The sequence below is a fragment of the Plasmodium sp. gorilla clade G2 genome (assembly GCF_900097015.1).
Source record: "Plasmodium sp. gorilla clade G2 genome assembly, chromosome: 12".
NCBI lineage: Eukaryota > Apicomplexa > Aconoidasida > Haemosporida > Plasmodiidae > Plasmodium > Plasmodium adleri (nom. inval.).
The window spans coordinates 781988-802791 of record NC_041704.1 but is presented as its reverse complement, the minus strand read 5'-3'; the positions used below and the strand labels follow the sequence as shown (position 1 = coordinate 802791).

Genomic DNA, 20804 nt, shown 5'->3' with positions numbered 1-20804 from the left:
AAATTATCATAATAGATTTTATATAGAATTAGCATTTTTGCAAAAATAAAAAAAAATCTCCCACTATTTATTTTTTATAGGAAAACACATTCGATTAATTTTTTTTTTCAATAAATATATAGATTTTATATGAAACCCCTAAAAATAAAGTGTTAAGAAAAAAAAAAAAAAAAAAATTATATGTTTAAAAAAAAAATGTAATTATTTTAAAAAATAATAAAATTTTAAATTATAAAAAATAAAATAATATAGTGAAAATATATTTATATTATTTTATTTATTTTTGTAAACTTGTGTTTTCATATATATTTATTATATCATACAAAATTTATATAAATATTTTATATATTATATATAAGATATATTATATATATATAATTAATATATATGTATTTTTATATTAGATATATATATTATATATATATATATATATATTAAAAATTATAATATATAAATTTTATTATTGTAATTAAAAAATGCATATTTCACATGTGGTACATATAAAAGTTAATTTATAAAATTTAAAAGAAATAAAAAATTAAAAAAATTAAAATTAAAATTCTAAAAAAAAAAAGAAAAAAAAAAAAAGAAATTTTCTTTTTTTTGGAAATAAAAATTTTTTTTTCCGTATATTTTTTTTTCATAAAAATATTATAATAAATATAATATATATATATATATATATATATATATTGAATATATATTTGAAATATTATTTAATCCATTTTAATTTTTTTTTATGTATATATATAATATATTTTTTATTAAGGAAAATTTAATTTGTATTTTAGAATTTATTATAATATATATATATATATATATATATATATATATATATATATATATATTTATATTTTGATATATTCCTATTGCGCTATATTTATATAACCTACTTTTATTATTTATAAATTTTGTAAAACGAAAACATATAATATATATATATATATATATATATATATTATATATTGTTATTTAAAAACAAATAGAAATTATAAAATTATTAACCAAAAATTGTCTTAAGATTTATAGAAATAATTTTTATATGAAACTAACATAATATACACATATATATAATATATATATATCTAATTAAATTCATTTCATTTTTTTTTCCTTTTTTTTTTTTTTTTTTTTTTTTTTGTGTGTTGTTATATATACAATAATGATAAGAATAATAATATACGTTATATATATGTGAACACTTTTATATACATTTTGAAGTTTTTGTATAATTTGTTTGTATATTTTCCTTTTTGAATTTTTGTATAATTTTTTATTTGAATATCTTGAAGATTTAATATATAAAGTGAAAATTGTATACATATAATATCAATATATATATATATATTTTCATTTGAAATTTGATATCTCTAAAGTTAAAAATTTCAAAAAAAAAAAAAAAATGCCTTAAATGTTTAAATATACGTATATGTATAAAACAAAACAAAAAAAGAAGAAATAATATTTACATTGCTATAAGTATAAAATAAGTAAAAGGAGAAACATGTCCTTAGTTTATAGGAAAACACTGAACTTTTTAAAAGGAAAAAATGAGTAAGTTATAAATAAATATATGTAAATTAAATTTATTATGGTTGTATAGAAATGCTAAAAAGTGTGAACAATAATTTTTTTTGTACATTTATTTGATGCTATATATATATATATATATTTATTTATTTATTTATTTATTTATTTATTTTTATCTTTGTAGAGATGATAAGGATATTAAAATAAACATAAATGGGGAAAACAAAAGGACCTGTAACAATTCCGTGATAACGTCTAAATATACCGTTTTTAATTTTATATTTTTAAATATGTATGAACAATTTCATAAGATATCAAATGTGTATTTTTTTTTCATTGGTATATTACAAGTAATACCTCAATTTACTGCTACCAATGGAATTCCCACAGTTTTTTTTCCCCTTCTAATTGTGCTAACAGCGAATGCCATAAAAGACGCTTTTGAAGATTGGAATAGGCATAAAACAGATAAAATTGAAAATAATAGAATGTGCTATGTTATCGTAAATGAAGAAGAAAAAAATATATATGAAGAGAAAAGTAATAAGAAGAATATTTTTAAAAAATTAAAAAGATATATTTTTGGAAATCGTAAGATTTGTAGTACTGAAAATTATTATGATGAAGATGATATGTATGATGATGAAATTACTGATATTAATGATTATATTAATAATTATGAAGAAAATTTAGAAAACATTGAAGGTACTGTTAAAAAAAGATGGAAAGATATAAAAGCTGGTGATATTATTTTATGTAGAAGATCTGAATTTTTCTGTGCAGATATCTTATTATTATGTACTAGTCATAAAAATGGCATTGCCTTTGTTGAAACCTCTAGTTTAGATGGTGAAACAAATTTAAAAGTAAAAGAAGCTAATGCATTTTTATTTAATATATTAGGCAATGATAGAAATATTGCAATTGATAAAGTGAAAAATTTAAAAGGTTTTATTTTAAGTGATAAACCAAATAAAGATTTATCTACCATGTATGGTACTATTTATTTTGAAAAGGATAAGAAAATAGATGTAGAAAATATTGGTATACAAGAATTATTAAAAAAAACAACGGAAGAAATAGAATATCGAAAAAAAAGGTTATCTAGTGTAGATTTAAGTAAGAGTAGTAGTATTATCGGAAGTAATATATGCAACGACAATAATAATAGTAATAATAATAAAAGTGATAGTAAGAATTATATTGATGATGATGATGATGATGGTGATATGGATGAAAATAAAATATTAAAAAATGATAATTATATAAGAATACCTTTTGATGAAAAACAATTTGTATTAAGAGGATGTAAATTAAAAAATACCGATTGGATAATGGGAATTGTTATATATGTAGGTAGAGAAACAAAAATACAAATGAATTCTTCAAAATCAATTAAAAAAACAAGTAAATTAGAAATATTAACAAATAAAATGACCATAATTATATGGGTCATACAAATGATTATTTGTTTAATTTCTGCATATTATAATGCTATAATTGTAAGTTCATCTAGAAAAAATCGATTTAGATATTTGCCTTTTAATTTGGAAAAGGCTAAAAAACCATACATAGTAGGAATAATTTCTTTTTTCTCATGGGTAGTTATTACAGGAAATTTCGTTCCTATTAGTTTAATTGTTACCATGAGTTTTGTTAAAGTGGTTCAAGCGTATTTTATTTCATGTGATAAAAATATGATTCATAAAGTACAAGCAGATGTTCCTTCATTTAGTGAACCAAAAGAAATTCCAAATATACCGAAAGATGACATTTCATCAAATGCAGATGTTATAAAACGAAGGCGATCAAAAAAAATAGCAGATAACTCTTTATTACACATAGATGAAAATCAAACAGAAGAATATAATATGGACATGAAAAGTGATTGTATGGCTCTTAAAAATAACAGTAGTCATCAAAATATTAATGATAATAATAAACAATATTCATCTAGTAGTTTGGGAATTATTAGTAATGAAACAAAACGAGAAATTTCATCTAGAGTTATATCATTTAAAGATTCGAAAGAAAAAAATTATATATATTTTAATGCTGTACCAAGAACATCTAGTTTAATTGAAGAGTTAGGTCAAATCGAATATATTTTTTCAGATAAAACTGGAACGTTAACATGTAATATCATGGAATTTCGAAAATGTGCTATTAATGGTATTTCGTATGGAAAGGGACTTACCGAAATTAAAAGAAATATTTTGAAGAAGAAAAATTTAGAAATACCTGTGGAACCAACCATGAAATTTAAAAAGAAAACACCTCATGTAAATATTATAGATAATGATATAATAAATCATTTAAAAGATCCAAATCATTTTAATCATGTAAATTTAATAAACTTTTTCCTTCATCTAGCTATTAATCATGCTGTTATTTGTGAAAAGGATAAAGAGGGGGTAACTACCTATTCATCCAGTAGTCCCGATGAAGAAGCTTTAGTTAATGCAGCAAAGCATTTTGATATTACCTTTTTATATAGAAGGGAAGGAAAGTATGGTATAAGTATCTTTGGAAAAATATATGAAATTGATACATTAGCAACTATTGAATTTACTAGTAAAAGAAAAATGAGTAGTGTAATTTGTAGAATACCTGTAATAAATCCTGATCATAATAATGTAAGAGACTCTAAATCATTTAACATGGATAAGAACAAGAATAATAGTGTTGATAATTTTTGTGATGATAAAAATAATTGCAATATTATTTATAATAATAATGAAGGACGCACACCAGAAGTTATTACTTGTAAAAATAGTAAGAATTCCAAAATTATGCTATTTTGTAAAGGAGCTGGTAGTATGATTTTAAAAAAATTAGCCAAACGATCAGATGTAGATGAATTAACCATTGAACATATGGAAACGTATGCAGATGAAGGCTTACGAACTTTATGCATTGCACAAAGAGAATTGAGTGAAGAGAGTTTTGCCGAATGGTATCATCTTTATAAAGAGGCTTCTTTAAGTATAAAAGATAGAGAAGAGAAATTAGAAAGTGTTGCTGAATATATTGAAAATGATTTAATATTACAAGGTATTACTGGTATAGAAGATAAGTTACAAGAAGGTGTTAGTTCAACCATTGAAGATTTAAGAATGGCTGGAATTCATATATGGATGTTAACAGGTGATAAAATTGAAACTGCTATGAATATTGGTATAGCAGCAAATTTAATAGATAATTATTCAGAACAATTCATTTATACAGAAGAATATATTCAGAGTGAAGAAGCTTTAATAAAAAAAATGGATGATGATATTTTAATGGTTGAAAAATCTTTAAATATACCACATTATGATTTTGATGATGAAAATAATAATGTTGAAGATGATAATAGAAAACCTTTTTTTAGAAATAATTTTATAAAGAACTTTTTTTGTGATAAGAAAAAAAATGGTTTATTAGTTAATCCAGATAAATACAATATGTTAATAAATACATTAAATTATGTTTTAGTTGTGGACGGTTCTGTTATTGATATATTATTAAGTGAAAAAATGGAAAAGAAATTCTTTTATTTAGCTGATAAATGTTCATCTGTTATATGTGGTCGAGTTAGTCCATATCAAAAAGGAGCTATTGTATCATCAGCTAATCGATTATTAAATAAAATTACATTAGCTATAGGTGATGGTGCCAATGACCGAAATATGATTAATACAGCAAATATTGGAGTAGGTATAAGAGGACAAGAAGGAGTTCAAGCATTTAATTCTTCAGATTATGGTATTAGCCAATTCCGATTTTTAAAAAATTTATTATTAGTACATGGTAGATTATCATATAGAAGAATAAGTAAATTAGTGGTATATATGTTTTATAAAAATATGGTTTTAATATTTCCATTATTTATTTTTGGTTCGATTTCTTTATATTCAGGACAAAAAATATATTTTGAATTTTTATTACATTTATTTAATGTCCTTTTTACCGCTATACCAGTTGTAATTCATGCTGTGTTAGATCAAGATATTAGTTTAAATACAGCAATGGAAAAACCAAATTTATATAAATTAGGTATACATCATTATTATTTTAATATTAGAACATTTATATCATGGGTAATGAATAGTCTTTTTCATGGATCAGTTGTTTTTCTAATACCTTTATATTTTTTATCATACTATAATATACCTACATCAGATGGAATACCATACGACATTTGGACCGTAGGATGTGCTACTTATTTTTTAACAGTTTTAATTGTTAATTTTAAAATTTTATTTGAAACCTATTATTTAAATATACTTCCCATTAGTGGTATTGCTTTAAGTATATTTTCGTTTGTGCTCTTAGTTACTGCATTTTCTTTTATGTGTGTAGGAAGTATTCATCTTTTAGGAACTATAGTATATCTTGTTCAGTCACTTCGTTTTTGGCTCGTTGTTATATTGGGATTATTTACAGCATTGTTAAGAGATTACGTTTTTAAAGTGTACAAGAGAAATTTCAACCCAGAGATATATCATTTATTATTAGATCAAGTAATAATAAAAAAAAAAAAAATATAAAATATTAAAATATTATATAGTTTTTGAATATTGTATTGGTATATTTTTTCCTGTATAATTTTGTATATATATATATGTTTATATTTGTACCTTTTTAGGAAAATGCAAAAATAGGCATGAACGATGTTATTGATCAGTTAAAGTTGAATGAATTAGATAAGGATGATGATATTGTAAGGGAAAAAAAAAATAAATAGTAAAATAAATGGATCACACATATATATATATATATATATATTACCATTTTTATCTTTACATATTTTATATATATTTTCATTATTTTTTATTTTTTTAGAGAATTGAAAAATCCAAATCATTAGGATATGCATTTAGTGAAGCAGACCCTGCATGTATACAATTAATTAGAAAACAAGATAATATGATTTAAATAATAATTTCCGTTTTTATATTTTATTAACATATTTGTAAAATTAAATAAATAAATATATATATATATATATATATATATATATGTATATTTTAAATAATCTTTTTAATATTATTAATTTTATTTGTTCATAAATATATAAATAAATAAATAAATATATATATATATATATATATATATATGTATAAAACTTTTAATATTTAGTTTATTTACTTATTATTTAAAAAAAAAAAAAAGTTTAAAATAATTATTAATATTGATAATTTATATAAGAAAAAATAAAAAGTTATATATAAATCATAACTGTAATATATAAATATGAATATTTAAATAATTCCTAAAAAGAAATGATAAATATTTACATATCATATATCCTATGGATAAATGTTCAAAAAACGGGTTCACTGCATAATAGTAAATTGACCATATTTTATATATTCCATATATCTGATAAAGGAAAAAGTGCTTCTTTAAAATTATTAGGAGTCCTAGCATCATTTTGAAGTTGCTCATTTTTTTATCGAAAATTATATTTCTTTTTTTTTTATACTTTTCTCTAATATTATTATGAATTTCATCAAAAAAAAAAGAAATATTATTATTGTGTTGATTTATAATAATTAGCATTGAAACATTTGTTAACTTGGAGATATAATCAATATTATTATGGTTATATGTATAACCATAATACGTTAACTAATATTCTTTATTATCCAACTCATATATAATACTTCTATGACGATTTAACCAGTTATGAAATAAATCAAATTAGTTTTCTAATGGATTCTTATTATTTATACTGGTAACACAATTAAAACGTGTATCGTTTTTTTGGATATTTTGTTCCAAATAATTCATTTTCTTTTCGTTTGAGCAACTCATCATAAATATCAACATTATGGTTACCATATAATGAATCATTAATTAAATCTATTCCAGAATATATATCATTTTGTGATTCATATTTTTTGATATATACATTATCCGTAGTATTATCAGCTATTTGGTTTTGTTTTGGTATATTCCAATTTATATTATAAGTAAACTCTCTATCACCATGTAAAACTCTATCTTGAATAGATGTAATAAAAGGTTTTTCTTCCATACTATCGTGCGTAATATTAGGTTGGGTATCCTTATACAATTTATCATCTGGTAACTCATTATTTAAGGGGATTTCAGGTCCTATATGTTTTAAATATTGCGATATAAAATCGTGTTTCAATTGATTCCATTCTTCATCTTTAAGTTTATTGGTGGGTATGTCACTTGTTGTTACGCTTTTTGTATTACCACTTCGTATATCACTAGGTATATCACTTGGTTTATAACTTGGTATATCACTTGGTTTATAACTTGGTATATCACTTGGTTTATAACTTGGTATATCACTTGGTTTATCACTTGGTATATCACTATGTTTGTCACTATATTTAACACTTGGTATATAGCTAGTATCCACTATATTATCTTTATATGTATCATCATTTGTTGTTTTGTTACTTCGTTTTAGTACCACTTCGATCAAAGTTTTATATTTTGGCGATTTATAGGGATATATATCATTAATATCCATCTCTTCCACTTCACTTTCTGACGAAGAAGTAATATCAGAGGAAGATATGTCGCGAATATAGTCGTCCGTTTCTTCTCCTTCGACATATATATATGTTTTTCCTTTATATTTACCATATGGTACATATCTATTGGACGACTCATTTGTAGGTATACTATAATCGTTTTGGGGAATATCAATAACTCGAAAAAGTTTCGTAGGTCGAAGTATAGGTTTTTTCTAAAAAATGTGAATATGTATGTATGTATAGGTGTGCGTATATGTAGGTGCAACATATATGTATATAAATTTTTTTTTTTTATTTGAATTTAAATTTAGTTCTCATTGTATAAAAATATTTTTTTTAATTTTTTTTTTTTTAATAAAATTTTTATTTAACTTTTTTTTTAATAACATTTCTCATTTTTTATTTTAATTGAAATTTTTTTTTTTTTTTTTTTAAGAACTATGTTTCTTTATATATATATTTTTTTTTTCTTTTTGTTCAATATAAATAAATATATTAAATATATATAAAACATATCCGAACGTAATACATATATATAACATATCCAAACGTGACACATATACATATATAAAACACATATAAACATACAAACACACCCAAATAATATATATATATGTTTGTTACCTTCATGTAAAACAATAAAGCGATCGAACCTAGTGCAAAACTTATTCCAACTGGGAGAGTAGATGATAATATGTCATTAATAGGGACCGATGGTTCGTCCTGTTGTGGTATTGTAGTTGTTCCTGGTGTAGCAGGTGCTACGGGTTCTTGATTGGGCTTACTACTTTTATTTGGACTAAGGATATCCTTAAGTTTATTTAAAACATTCTTTGTAACTCCTATTCCAGTTGGTATGCCAATTTGCGCGCCAAAAATAGAATAGGTTAATCCATTTTGAAACGCCTCCGTTAAGAAATCTTTAGTTTTTCGAACTGTTGTGTGATTAACTTTTGATATTTTTGATATTTGTTTTATAAATGAATTTGGGTCAATACTATCATAGTCAGCTATACTAATCAATTCTTTCAATAATTCTTGATTATCAGAAATTTTGCTTATTTCATTCAAATCCTTTAAATTACACTCACAATGAACACATTTATTTCTTATATATTCCTCATGAGTTTCTTCAGTTGGTGTATTAATACCAGATTTTTTGTCGTTCTTAATATTATTATATTTTTTAGATAAGCTCCTCCATTCAAGATTTCGCTTATAATACCAGTTCATATAATATGTTAATAGTGATTTACAGTTAGCGTCTTTAATTTTTTCTATACTAGACGTCTGATGCTGGTTAATCTTATACTTACATTTTGTCGTTACTTCTTTGGATCGTTGTATTTTTTCTTTACATGCTTGTTTTGCCCATTCAACCAACCATCGTAAAAACTGAGGAGTATCATCTTCAGAAGGTAAAGAACACCATGATGGATCTAATTGTTCTTTTTTGTTGTTTTGTGATTTATATCCGCATAACATCGCATGCCATACATGATTTTTATTATGTTCCCACCAATCATTAACGTTTTGCGGTTGTAGAGCCCTCGTATTGGGTTGTGCAGTATTTTGTGTACTTTGAAGTAGATTTTGTAATTTTGTTTTTATATCTGTATTTGTTGTACTGTCCATCATATCTGTACCTTTAATTATATCTCCATAATCAGCAAAACTATACTTCATTGCTTGTAATGCTTCAGTAGTTTTGTTTTTATACTTTTCACCTAACAATTTTCCTTCAGTGTAGACATATTGAAGAAGTATCTTTTTGAAATCATCTTTATTTTCTATAGAACGTAACCTTGTGGTTATATATCTAAGACATAAGTTTGATCTCCTAGGAGGTACAACGACACCTTTGTTGTTACCTGTTGACTCTTTGACATCCTGAGAAGTCCAGTTATTCAGCTCATTATTAAACTTCTTTTCTGTACAAAAATTTATAGGAGAGAAAGTGCCACAAACTTTATCATATGTACTATTATCTTTAGGACAATTATTTAAAGGATCAGGAATCTTGCAATCACAAGAATCTTTGTAGTCGTTTGGCGGATTTTCAAAAGCGTACGTCCTATCATCACTAGTGACACCACTATTGGGATTAAATTTAATTTTAGTACAATTAGTTGTTGTGTCAAGATATTTTTCGGCAGTTTCTAGATGTTTACAATGTTTTTCCACTTGTTTTAAAAATTCTATACTTCTATTATCATCATCTTGATTAGTTCTAGGTTTGCGTCTACTTCCAGATGATGGATGACCACTACTCGAAGTACTAGTAGTATTATTTGCTTTGTCATACAATTCTTTGTATTTAGTCGATTGGTTATATAATTCTTGTTGCAATTCTTTAACAAAATTACTAAAGGATTTGCATGTATTTTTGCACTGTTCACATTTGGTTCCGTCATCATCATTTTCACATGATGAACCACTAATGATACATTTCTGGCATTTATCATTTAATTTGTGCACGTTTTCTTTTTTTGTTTTACAGAAATATTCGCTCCATTCAGTCATCCATCTCAACCTTTGAGGTATATAATCATCAATGGGGGGTTCATTGTCGTGTCCGCATTTACCCCGGTAGAAATTTAACTGATTATTTTCACTATTTCCTCTTTTAAAAAGAGAAGCATCTTCTGGTGCTTCACAGGTAATAGCTTTCCAAACATTGTCACGATGTATTGCCCACCACGTCGATCGTATTTTATAATTTTTATATCCATCATTATATTTCAATTGTTGTTCTTTTGATAAGGTGTCATATATCTTTATGAAAATTCTTTTTAATCTAGTTTGTAATGATTGTTGTTTTTTATCATTTTCCCATAAATCTATACCTCTAACTATATCTGCCAAATCTGCAAAACTGTACTTCATAGCATCACATATTTCTGTCTTTTTCTTTGCTGGGTTTTTATATTTTTCCCATTGTTCTTTTAAATGTTCTCCTTCATATGCTGCTGTAATTAAAACTTCTTTTAGTAATGCATCCGTGTCATTAACATCCTTAGAAAGAAGCGTTTCTAAATTTCTTGTACACATATGTTTTCTTCTAGGAGGTAAACATACATTATATTTTTTCATATATCTGTTATTGCAGTCCCATTTCCCCTTTTCTTCATCAAAAGGATTTCCTTTATCTTCACACGGAGATTTTTTAAAACTATTGAATTCATTTATACTTTTATTTATTTTACAAGACGTTTGTTGTGCAACACTATTTCCCGTTCCGTTCTTGTTATATACATCTTGTGGAACTTTTCCTTCTAATTTACTTTTCACAGATTCTTTATTTTTTTGTGAATCCATCCGTAACTTATCAGCAACTTCTTCAACACAATTCATAGGATAAGTAGATTTTTTCACTATATTAATACTACTAACAATAGTATTATTCCCAATTTTGTTTGTGGGATAAACAATTTTTTTTCCGCTACTATCAACAGGAGTTCGAGATTTAGGATTAACATTACGTATTTCATTAGGTATAGAAGGTCCATGGGACCTACTACTCTGTGACCTATTATTTTGTGACGTACCAATATGCTGTGGTTGTGCGGGTGACTGTCCGGAAGTACCACTACCACTACTCGATGACGAACTACTACTACCAGCACTGTTTGGACTACTAATAGTAGAAGCCGGAGGGGGAGGACTAGTAGGACTATGAGGACCACCACCTCCACCACCTCCACCACCACCATCAACACTCGACGACGACTGGTCGACAGGCGTGGTAGCCGCTGTACCAGTGGAAGTAGACTGGGTACTAGACGGGTCAACAGGTGCGGAACTAGGTGTCTGGGGACCAGGGGAAGGGGTAACCGTAGATGGGGCAGGCTCAAATGAAACTGAAGTTGTCACTGTTGATCCATCGTCTGTAGTTTTAGTAGTACTGATTGTAGTAGGAGTAGTAGCATCCTTAACAGTTCCTTGTCCTTGTGTGGCTGATGAGGGTGTTTGATGTGACGTGTTCCCACCTTGTGGAGGCGGACCTTGCGGTTTCCCAGGTGGTGCCGGCTTCGTTGATGCGGGTTTTGCTGCTTGTGGACGTGGTACTTCCGGTTTGGTAGCTACAGGTTTTGCCTCCGCATCCTCCTTACAACCACAGGCTTTCTCATAATCTTTTGGTGGATTCTTAAAAGCATAATTTTTGTTGCCATTATCACAGAGATGGTTTTGTTCCTGACAATCATCAAAATTACCCATATCATGTACGTACCCTGCAGCAGTAGAATACGTGGTATTTCCACTATTTGCTTGTTGTAATTTATATAAAAACTCCTCAAGGTATTTTTGATTTTGATCACTACTAGTACTTTTACCACTACTAGAACTAAGATTTTGTGCTTTTTCGTATAATGTTTTGTATTGAGTTTTTTGTTTTTCCCAATCTTTTTGCCATAATTCAATGAAATCACTATATGCTTCGCACTTTTTTTTACATTCTGTACATTTTGCAGCATCACATGCTTGTCCAGGTGATTTGTTACCCTTACATTGTTCACACGCCCCCACCAACTTCGCATAGTGGTCTTTCTGTGCCTTGCAATACCATTCGGACCATTCAGTCATCCATCTCAACCGTTGCGGGATGTAGTCATCCACAGGTGTGGTACCACTATCATCACATGGGGTAGTACTGCCGTTGATTTTTGCACACATCATAGCTTCCCATACTTTGTCGCGGTTAGCAGTCCACCAGTCTTCTCTCAATTTTTTATATGGGGGAACACTTGTGTCGCTATCACCAGGATACTTGTTAGCACCATCATTTTGTTCATGAATCTTTTTAAATATCACTTTCAATTTAGTTTGTAGCTTCTTCATATCCTCGTTTCTGCTCCAGAGATCTATTCCTCTAATAATATCGCCTATATCGGCAAAACTATATTTCATTGCTCGACATACAGTTTCCTTGTGATTTTCGTCGTTTAGGTCTTTTAAGTTATTCTTTTCTTTATACATTTGTATTATTTTTTCTGCTTCTTTATTCGCAGAAAGCAACACATCCCCCAAAAAGGAATCATTAACATTACTTCCATTACCAATGACTTTATCTGTGTCCAAATTCTCTAAATTTGAAGTACATATATGTCGTCTTCGAGGAGGCATAATAACATTTTGGTGGTTTTGATGAATACCATTTACATCTGGTTTCCATTGAACTCCTACAACAAATCTCGTGTTTTCGTCTTGAGTATTACTGTTTCCTTTTCCTTTACATGGTCCTTGATAATCACCACGTGTACGACTATCATTAGAATGAACGATCGTTATTTTACATATGTCGTTCTCCAACTCATTTGCATTATTGCCGTTATTATGCTTATATGTTCCTTTCTCTGGTTTTCCTTTCAAATTACTACCACCACGAACATTATTTTGTTTCATTGTTTCCTCTGCCGCTTTCTGAATCCCTTTTGCTACTTTTTTCACACGCACGTGTTTGCCACTTTTATCTCCACACGGATTAACACGTGTATTTTCTTTTGCTCTTTCAGCTATATCGTTGATTCGACATGTTGTGCAGAAGGGTTCGTATTTTTTATAATCGTCATCGGTTTTGTTGAAAATGGTATCCAGGTTTACTTTTGTGGTGCCACTTTTGCATTTATCATTCTTGGATGTTATATATGTATTTGCATCTGCATTACCCTTCATATGTTGTTTAAAGTCATCATAATTTTCACCGAACTTATCATTCAATATTTCATTGTATTTCGATTTTTGACCTAACCATTCGTTTTTATGAGTAGTTATCCAACTATTGTATTTTTTACACTGTTTTTTACAATCTTCATTTCCTTTGTCGCAATTTTTATCATTTTCTACATCCTTTCCATCATTACACCAACGTTTTAACTCATTCAATTGATTTCCTCTCTCTTTGCATATATATTCTCCCCATTCTTCTAACCAACGTAAAAACTGAGGTTTCTTGTCATCATCATGGGCGGTATCTCCACATAAGTAGGTGCCATTACATTTCGAAATTTCTTTCCAGATTGTATCTTTATTTTGTTCCCACCATGTTTTGCGTGCATTTTTTATTTGTTCCTCACTAGGTGGTGTAGTACCACTACCATCCTTCATTGCAAATACATCGCGTATATTGTTTTCCACAAGAGGCGAGTACCCTCCAGACCACAAATCTGTGCCTTTAACCATATTCCCAATATCTGCGAACGAACGTTTCAATGCATCACAATATCCAGGTGGGGGTGATGTGGGGGTGCTACCAGCTTGGGAACCACTTTTTTGTTTTTGTTTATCGCTATAGTATTTATATAAATAGTGGGACTCCCCCCTCGCTGCGTCGATAAGTTTTTGTTTCAACTCATTTTTGGCAGCCACCTGGCTACGACCACCACTGGTATTTATTGGCGAGAATAACCAGCCGATACATATACTGTTACGTCTTGGTGGGGCAAAAACTTTACCTCGATCTTTAGGATTTTTCACATATATGCTGCTCCATAAACCTAAATCATATTTTTTTTCAGTACATGCGTGGAATTCATATTCGTTTGTACATGGTTTGTCTGTGTTTTCAGTTTTTTGTGACGATGTATTACACGTGCATTTGTTTTGTAATTCTCCATATTCGTTTTTACCTAACAAATCTTTTATATGTTTTCCGTCACAACTTTGATATGTACAAGGATACAGTAAATAGTGATTTTGTGGCATATACATTTTTTCGTCGTCAATACTATTTATATTTTGTCCTTTCTTTTGTTGTTCTTGTTGTTCTAAATATTTTTTGAAATTGTTTGTCCATTCGTTGCGTTTAAGTGTTAGAAAACTTTTGTATTGGGTACATTTTTGCTCACAATCACTACCAGTTTTCACCTTACCACCACTATAGCATCCATTCTTACCATTACACTCCTCCTCCACTTTGTCTGCCAATTCTTTTCTTTTTTCGTAAAAATCATCGGACCACTCTTTTGCCCACCACTCAAATTGGTCATCGTCACTAATAAATCGGGGGCAGTCAGCACCAGTGGCCGACTTAGAACCTTGTGTTTTTGTCGCCTCTTGTATACCACATTTCACTGCTTTCCAGAATTCAGACTCATGTTTTTTCCACCATTCGTTGCGTTTTCTGACATCACCACCATTTGGTGCTATAATTCTTTTTATTTCTGTGTCCAATTTGTTAATACTAGCAGGTTTCCATAACATATCTCCTAAAACCATATGTTTGAAATCATTAAAACTGCGGTACGCCGCCTCACAAAATCCAGGAGGCATATCTCCTGTCGCGGCAGGTGTTATACCAGCACTGCCATTCTTTGTCGTGTAATATTCGTGTAATCGTTTTGTTTCCTTTTTAATTGCAGCTTTTAATTTTGTTTTCAAATCATTTTCGTTCGACCATCCCCCTTTTATTGTTCCACTTGAAGTTACCATGTTTGCTATACATAAAGGTTGTGTTCTTGGAGGGACACATACATCTTTTACAATTTCTGAGGATTGATTATTATTAATTTTATTTCTACAACCCCATGATTTTTCTCGTTCATACGAGTTGCTTACACCTTTTTTCAGATCATCAAATGTTTTTGGTTTACATTCCTGGTCAGTAATATCACTAATTCCACTACATGTAGTACCGTCAAACGAGTCTTTTGTATTTTTTGTATCGCAAACGTCACACACAGATTTCGTTTTATCCTGGTTTTTATCTAATAGTCCTTCCACAAAATTTGATTTTTCACCTTTCAGTTTTTCACATATATCTTCACCAGTACCACTATTTTCACCATATTTCGTTTCACATAATGCTTCCAAAAAAATATTCAGGTCAATACCTTGCATCTTATTGTCCTTTCTTTCTTTGTAATTGTTGTAGTATTCTTTGAGTTTATCCCACTGCCCATCAATTCGTTTTTTCCACCCATCATAACATTTGCAGTCGTCAGTACAAGTCCCACAATCCAACGTACTACCAGTACCACGTGACGACCTACCACCCAACTGGTTCTCACACGATTGTTTCAGTATTTTCATTTTGTCATTTATTGATTTTTCCATATAATCAATCCATTCCTCGAAGGAATCATAAAATTTATAAACGTCTTCCACCTTATTCATATTATGTTCTTTGTATTTGTCTTTGTCATTTTTTTTCAAACATATTTCCGTCTCGTCGGTTCCACGAGATGTCGCGGTTTTGTCGCAATCCCACTCTTTACCAAAACCTTTTTCGTGACATTCAAGTTTTTTGGGACATATGCGCATACATTCATTAATCAATTCTTGTGATTTCATTAATATTGGTTTTAAAGGATCGTTTGCCCCTTCATATTGTTGTAGTTCTTGTCTGCTGGTTTCTGACCCCAAAGTTTTAAAAACCTTTTCTTTAAATTGTGTCTTAAAATAAACATCAAGATTACCTAAAAAACTTAAATTTGAACCGCCAATATTATTATTTGGATTAACATACGCTTTATAATATTTTTTTTGCATTTCCCATTCAGATTTTCTTTTTTTTATCCATTTGTTATAACAATAACATTTCGTTCGACAGTAATTATCAGGGCACTGGTTTTTACTTTGACTTTGACCTGACCTCTTTTTACATTCAACTATTTTTGTTTTTAAATGTTCATATTCTTTTAAGAATAAGTTTATCCATTTATTAAATAATGTATAAAATTCATCATTATAGATGCCATCTTCATCTTCTTCATCGTCATCTTTTACAGCCGATATAGCACTACTTTGTAGTTTGCACATATATTTTCCTTCCTTATCCTTTTGGTAACAATCCCAATAATTGGATATTTTTTCTAATAAATGATCACATTCGTTATGTACAGTACCAGCTTTTTTTGTATCACTTGTAGTGGTAGTTGATGTAGTAGTTGTCTGCGTGGCGCCACTTTTGCTTCCATCTTTACCACCTTTTACACCACCACTACCACCTGGTGGAGGATCCGATGATGCCGGATGTCTATTTGGCGGAGATCCAGGCATCCCTCCTTCAAGTATTTTTCCGTGTGTTAATTCTCGAAGATGTACTTGTTCCTCGCAACTATTACAATATCTATGTTTTGTATTAAAAGGATTATTTTGATTTTTAATTTCATCGTTATTATTTAAAAAAATTACTGGATCTATATTTTTATTACAACCAGTATGTTGCGAACTTTCATCCAAAAATTTGTTAACATCAGGATATTCGTTAACAATTCTATTAAAAAATTCATTTACATTTCTTGTGTTTTCTGATATAGGTGGTCCACGAAGTACAGTTTTACCTTTACCTCCATTTTGTGATTTTTGCGATTTTTCGATTTCATGTTGGTATTTTTTCTTTTGTTTATCATATTCTCCTTTTTGATTTCTTATCCATTCTTTATATTTTCGACATGTTGTTTTACATAATGAACATGTATTAGTTGAAGAAAAAAATCCATAATTCGGATAACTGGTTAAACAATCTCCACCTCCTTCTGCATTACATCCTTTGCACATAGATTCGATATTTTTATCATCTCCTAGATTTTTTGGATTAGGATATTTTATGTCGTATGTGTTTTTCTCCTGACAAAAATCTTGACTCCATTCGGTTAGCCACCGTAAAAATTGAGGCATATAATCGATATTGGAAACGGCATCGCCGCAAGCAGCACCATTTATTTGTGCACCACAAAGAAAAGCTTTCCATATATATTCTCTATTAGTGTTCCACCATGCTTCTCGCAAATAATGATAATGTGGGAGATCACGAGATGGACGTGGTTCCGTTTTGTCATTATATAGACTTTTTTTGTCATTTGGTAATTTTTCATATATTTTTTGGAATATCGCTCTTAAATTGTTTTCCATGATTATAGTATAACCATTTTCCCATATACTTAGTCCGCGAACAATATCTCCAAGATCGGCAAAACTGTATTTCAAAGCATTGCATAATTTCTTCTTTTCAGTATCTGTGTTTCCTTTATAAAATTTTTTTATATTTTCGCCTTCATATTTCGCCGTAACTAGCATTTCAGTCAAAAGTTTTTGGCTATTATCAATCGCGGAAGAAGCGTCATGATAATTTTTTTCATTTGCTTTATTACACAAAAATCCTAAGCATAATACTTGTGTTCTTGGAGGCATACAAGCATTATTCTTCCATTCTCTTAACAACGTCCCATCATTTCTTCTTGTTGTTCCATCACATATCCATCCTTTTCCTTCTATTTTATTTCCTCCGCACGGATTACCAATATTTCCTTTTCGAATAAACGAATCATAATATGTAATTTCACATATACCCTTCACATCACTAACATCTCTACTCTTTGTAACCACTTTTTCTCCATTACCCCCAACTGATCCATCTAAATCATCATCATTCATCGTGCACACACTCAGTTCGTTCAAAACGTTTTCTAGTTCGGATATAGTGGTGGTATGGCCATTTTGCTCACTGTACCTCTTCAAAATATTTTTCAAGTTACTATTGTTTTTTTGATTAAAACTGTTTTGTTCACACCCGCAAATGTAACCTTTATGTAAAGGAAAAAAACGAACATTTAGGTCAAAGTATGGTGATAAATCAACTATATGATCTCCACAAATATGTTTTGGACATTTTATTTTGTTTCTTATTCGTCTCATTGTGGCATCTATTTGGGCTTGTGCACTGTGTTCATCGATATTTGTTGATTTAACAATATTTTCTTTGCATTTTTTAAGATATCTGTCATAACAGGATTTATAATTTTGTAGAAATTGTTTATAAAAATTACAATAAACTTCACATTTCATTTCAGTATATTTACCATTATTCAATTGTATGAGTTTTGTATTTTTATTAACACATGTATGTATTATATGATTTTGGATATTTTGTTTTTGTTTTAAAATATCCTCAAACCATTCTTCCAAAAAACGTAGACATTGAGGTTCTGTATGCGACATATTATGTAATGTGCATTTGCTTCCACTTTCATCTATCAAATTAGTTAAATCTTTTTGTACAATTTCTTTAATTTTCTTATCTAATAAATTACTATACTCTATATCATCTTTTCCTTCATTTATATAATTACGTATTTTGTTCAATCTACATTGTATATCTTTTGAATAACTGTGTGGTACAATATCTTTTCCAAGAAACAAATCTTTATAATCAGAAATGTTTCTTTGCATTATTTTACATATATCTGTATCTTTTTTTCCACTACGTTTTAATTTTTGAATTTCAGTATTTGCTTTGATTGAAAGAGATCCCAGTAAGGTATTCAAAAAAAGAGATTCTACCAAAGAATTTAATCCTTCTCTATAGATAAATGGTTCTATTATTTCAATATTTGATTTTATACCTTCAATATATAAATCTTTTCGTCTTGAAGGTAAACATGAACTAAGATCTGTAGTATTAAACGAACATGGTTTTTCTGTTGAACCTTTAGTTTTTTGTTCTATGGTATCAATTTTGTTACAATAAATTCCTTTAAATTCTTTGGTTTTAGAGGATTCATTTAATATATTTTCTGCATGTTCTTCCCAGGGATAATAATACTCGTATTGATGATGTTGTATAACAGCATCAAAAATCTCTTTTTGTATTTCTTTCCATCTACAAAATTTCCCTTCATCTGTACCTGGAACACTTCCATTATCTCTTAATATTTCTAAAAATATGGAGTCATTCCAGGGAGTACTATTTCCGTTAATTATCTTTCTCAAATAATCAATGTAATCCCAATAATACCATTTATCTGCCTCCTTACCTCCAGGAATTGTTAATATATCTTTATATTTGTCCAACGTGGCGGTACGTCTATCTGATTCGGCATTCCCCATTTTTGCAACAACAAAACTTATTTGTGGTAATACGTTTGTTTATATATAATAAACGTCTAATATATAGTGTCATATTAGTGATACGTGCCATATGTGTCAAACATACATAGTATTAACCATACATTTATTTCCTTACATATATAGTGTAATATATAGGGGCAAACATACATATTTTTATCTCCAACATTTGAAATATATTAGATACTTGAGTTTTTTCTTGCCTTTTTTGTCGTTCGCCATTTTGATATATTCATATATATATTTGTATATTATATTTTTTTGGTATGTTTCTTTTTATTTTTTATTATAGTATATTTATATATATATTATTATATATAGATGTATATATGTTTCTATATATATTTGTATTATTCTATTTGGGTATATTGGTATTTTCTTATATGTATATATATATATATATATATATATATATATATGGATCTATATACTTAAAATAATACTTTTTATATTAAAAAAAAAAAAAAAAAATAATATATGTTTTTTGATACATATAAATAAATAAAAATATATATATATATATATGTTTGAAAGAATACTTTTGATATTAAAAATAATATATATATATTAAAATACAAATACAAATAAATATACATATGTATATATATATTTTTGAGAAAACATTTGATAGAAAAAAATATATATGATATTAAAATACATACTATATGAAATACATTTGATATTAAAGTACGTAATTTAAAAAAAATATATATATATATATATATATATATATATATATATACATACAATAAAATAAAAATACATATTTAATTATTTTAAAATATAGATATATATTTGTTACGTATCTATATGAAAAAAAGTATATATGTAGTACATGTTGTAGATAATTTAATAACAAAAACATTTATTAAGTTTTTATATTTGTTTTTATATTCATATATTTTTTTTCCATCTATGGAAATCTAT

At 27.9% G+C, this 20804-nt stretch overlaps 2 protein-coding genes across 2 annotated transcripts; one reads left to right on the top strand and one right to left on the bottom strand.

Moving 5' to 3' along the window:
* Nucleotides 1-1504: 1504 nt before the first annotated feature.
* On the top strand, nt 1505-6450 carry PADL01_1220200 (aminophospholipid-transporting P-ATPase; the record flags this gene model as incomplete). Its single annotated transcript, XM_028683160.1, has 4 exons — nt 1505-1554; nt 1715-6035; nt 6161-6235; nt 6358-6450. The coding sequence occupies 4 exons, from the start codon at nt 1505-1507 to the stop codon at nt 6448-6450; spliced, it is 4539 nt and encodes a 1512-aa protein (XP_028539365.1).
* Nucleotides 6451-7261: 811 nt separating this feature from the next.
* On the bottom strand, nt 7262-19859 carry PADL01_1220100 (erythrocyte membrane protein 1, PfEMP1, putative; the record flags this gene model as incomplete). The annotated part of the gene is made up of 2 exons (XM_028683158.1): nt 7262-8245; nt 8658-19859. 2 exons carry the CDS (start codon nt 19857-19859, stop codon nt 7262-7264), a joined length of 12186 nt encoding a protein of 4061 aa, XP_028539364.1.
* Nucleotides 19860-20804: the final 945 nt, after the last annotated feature.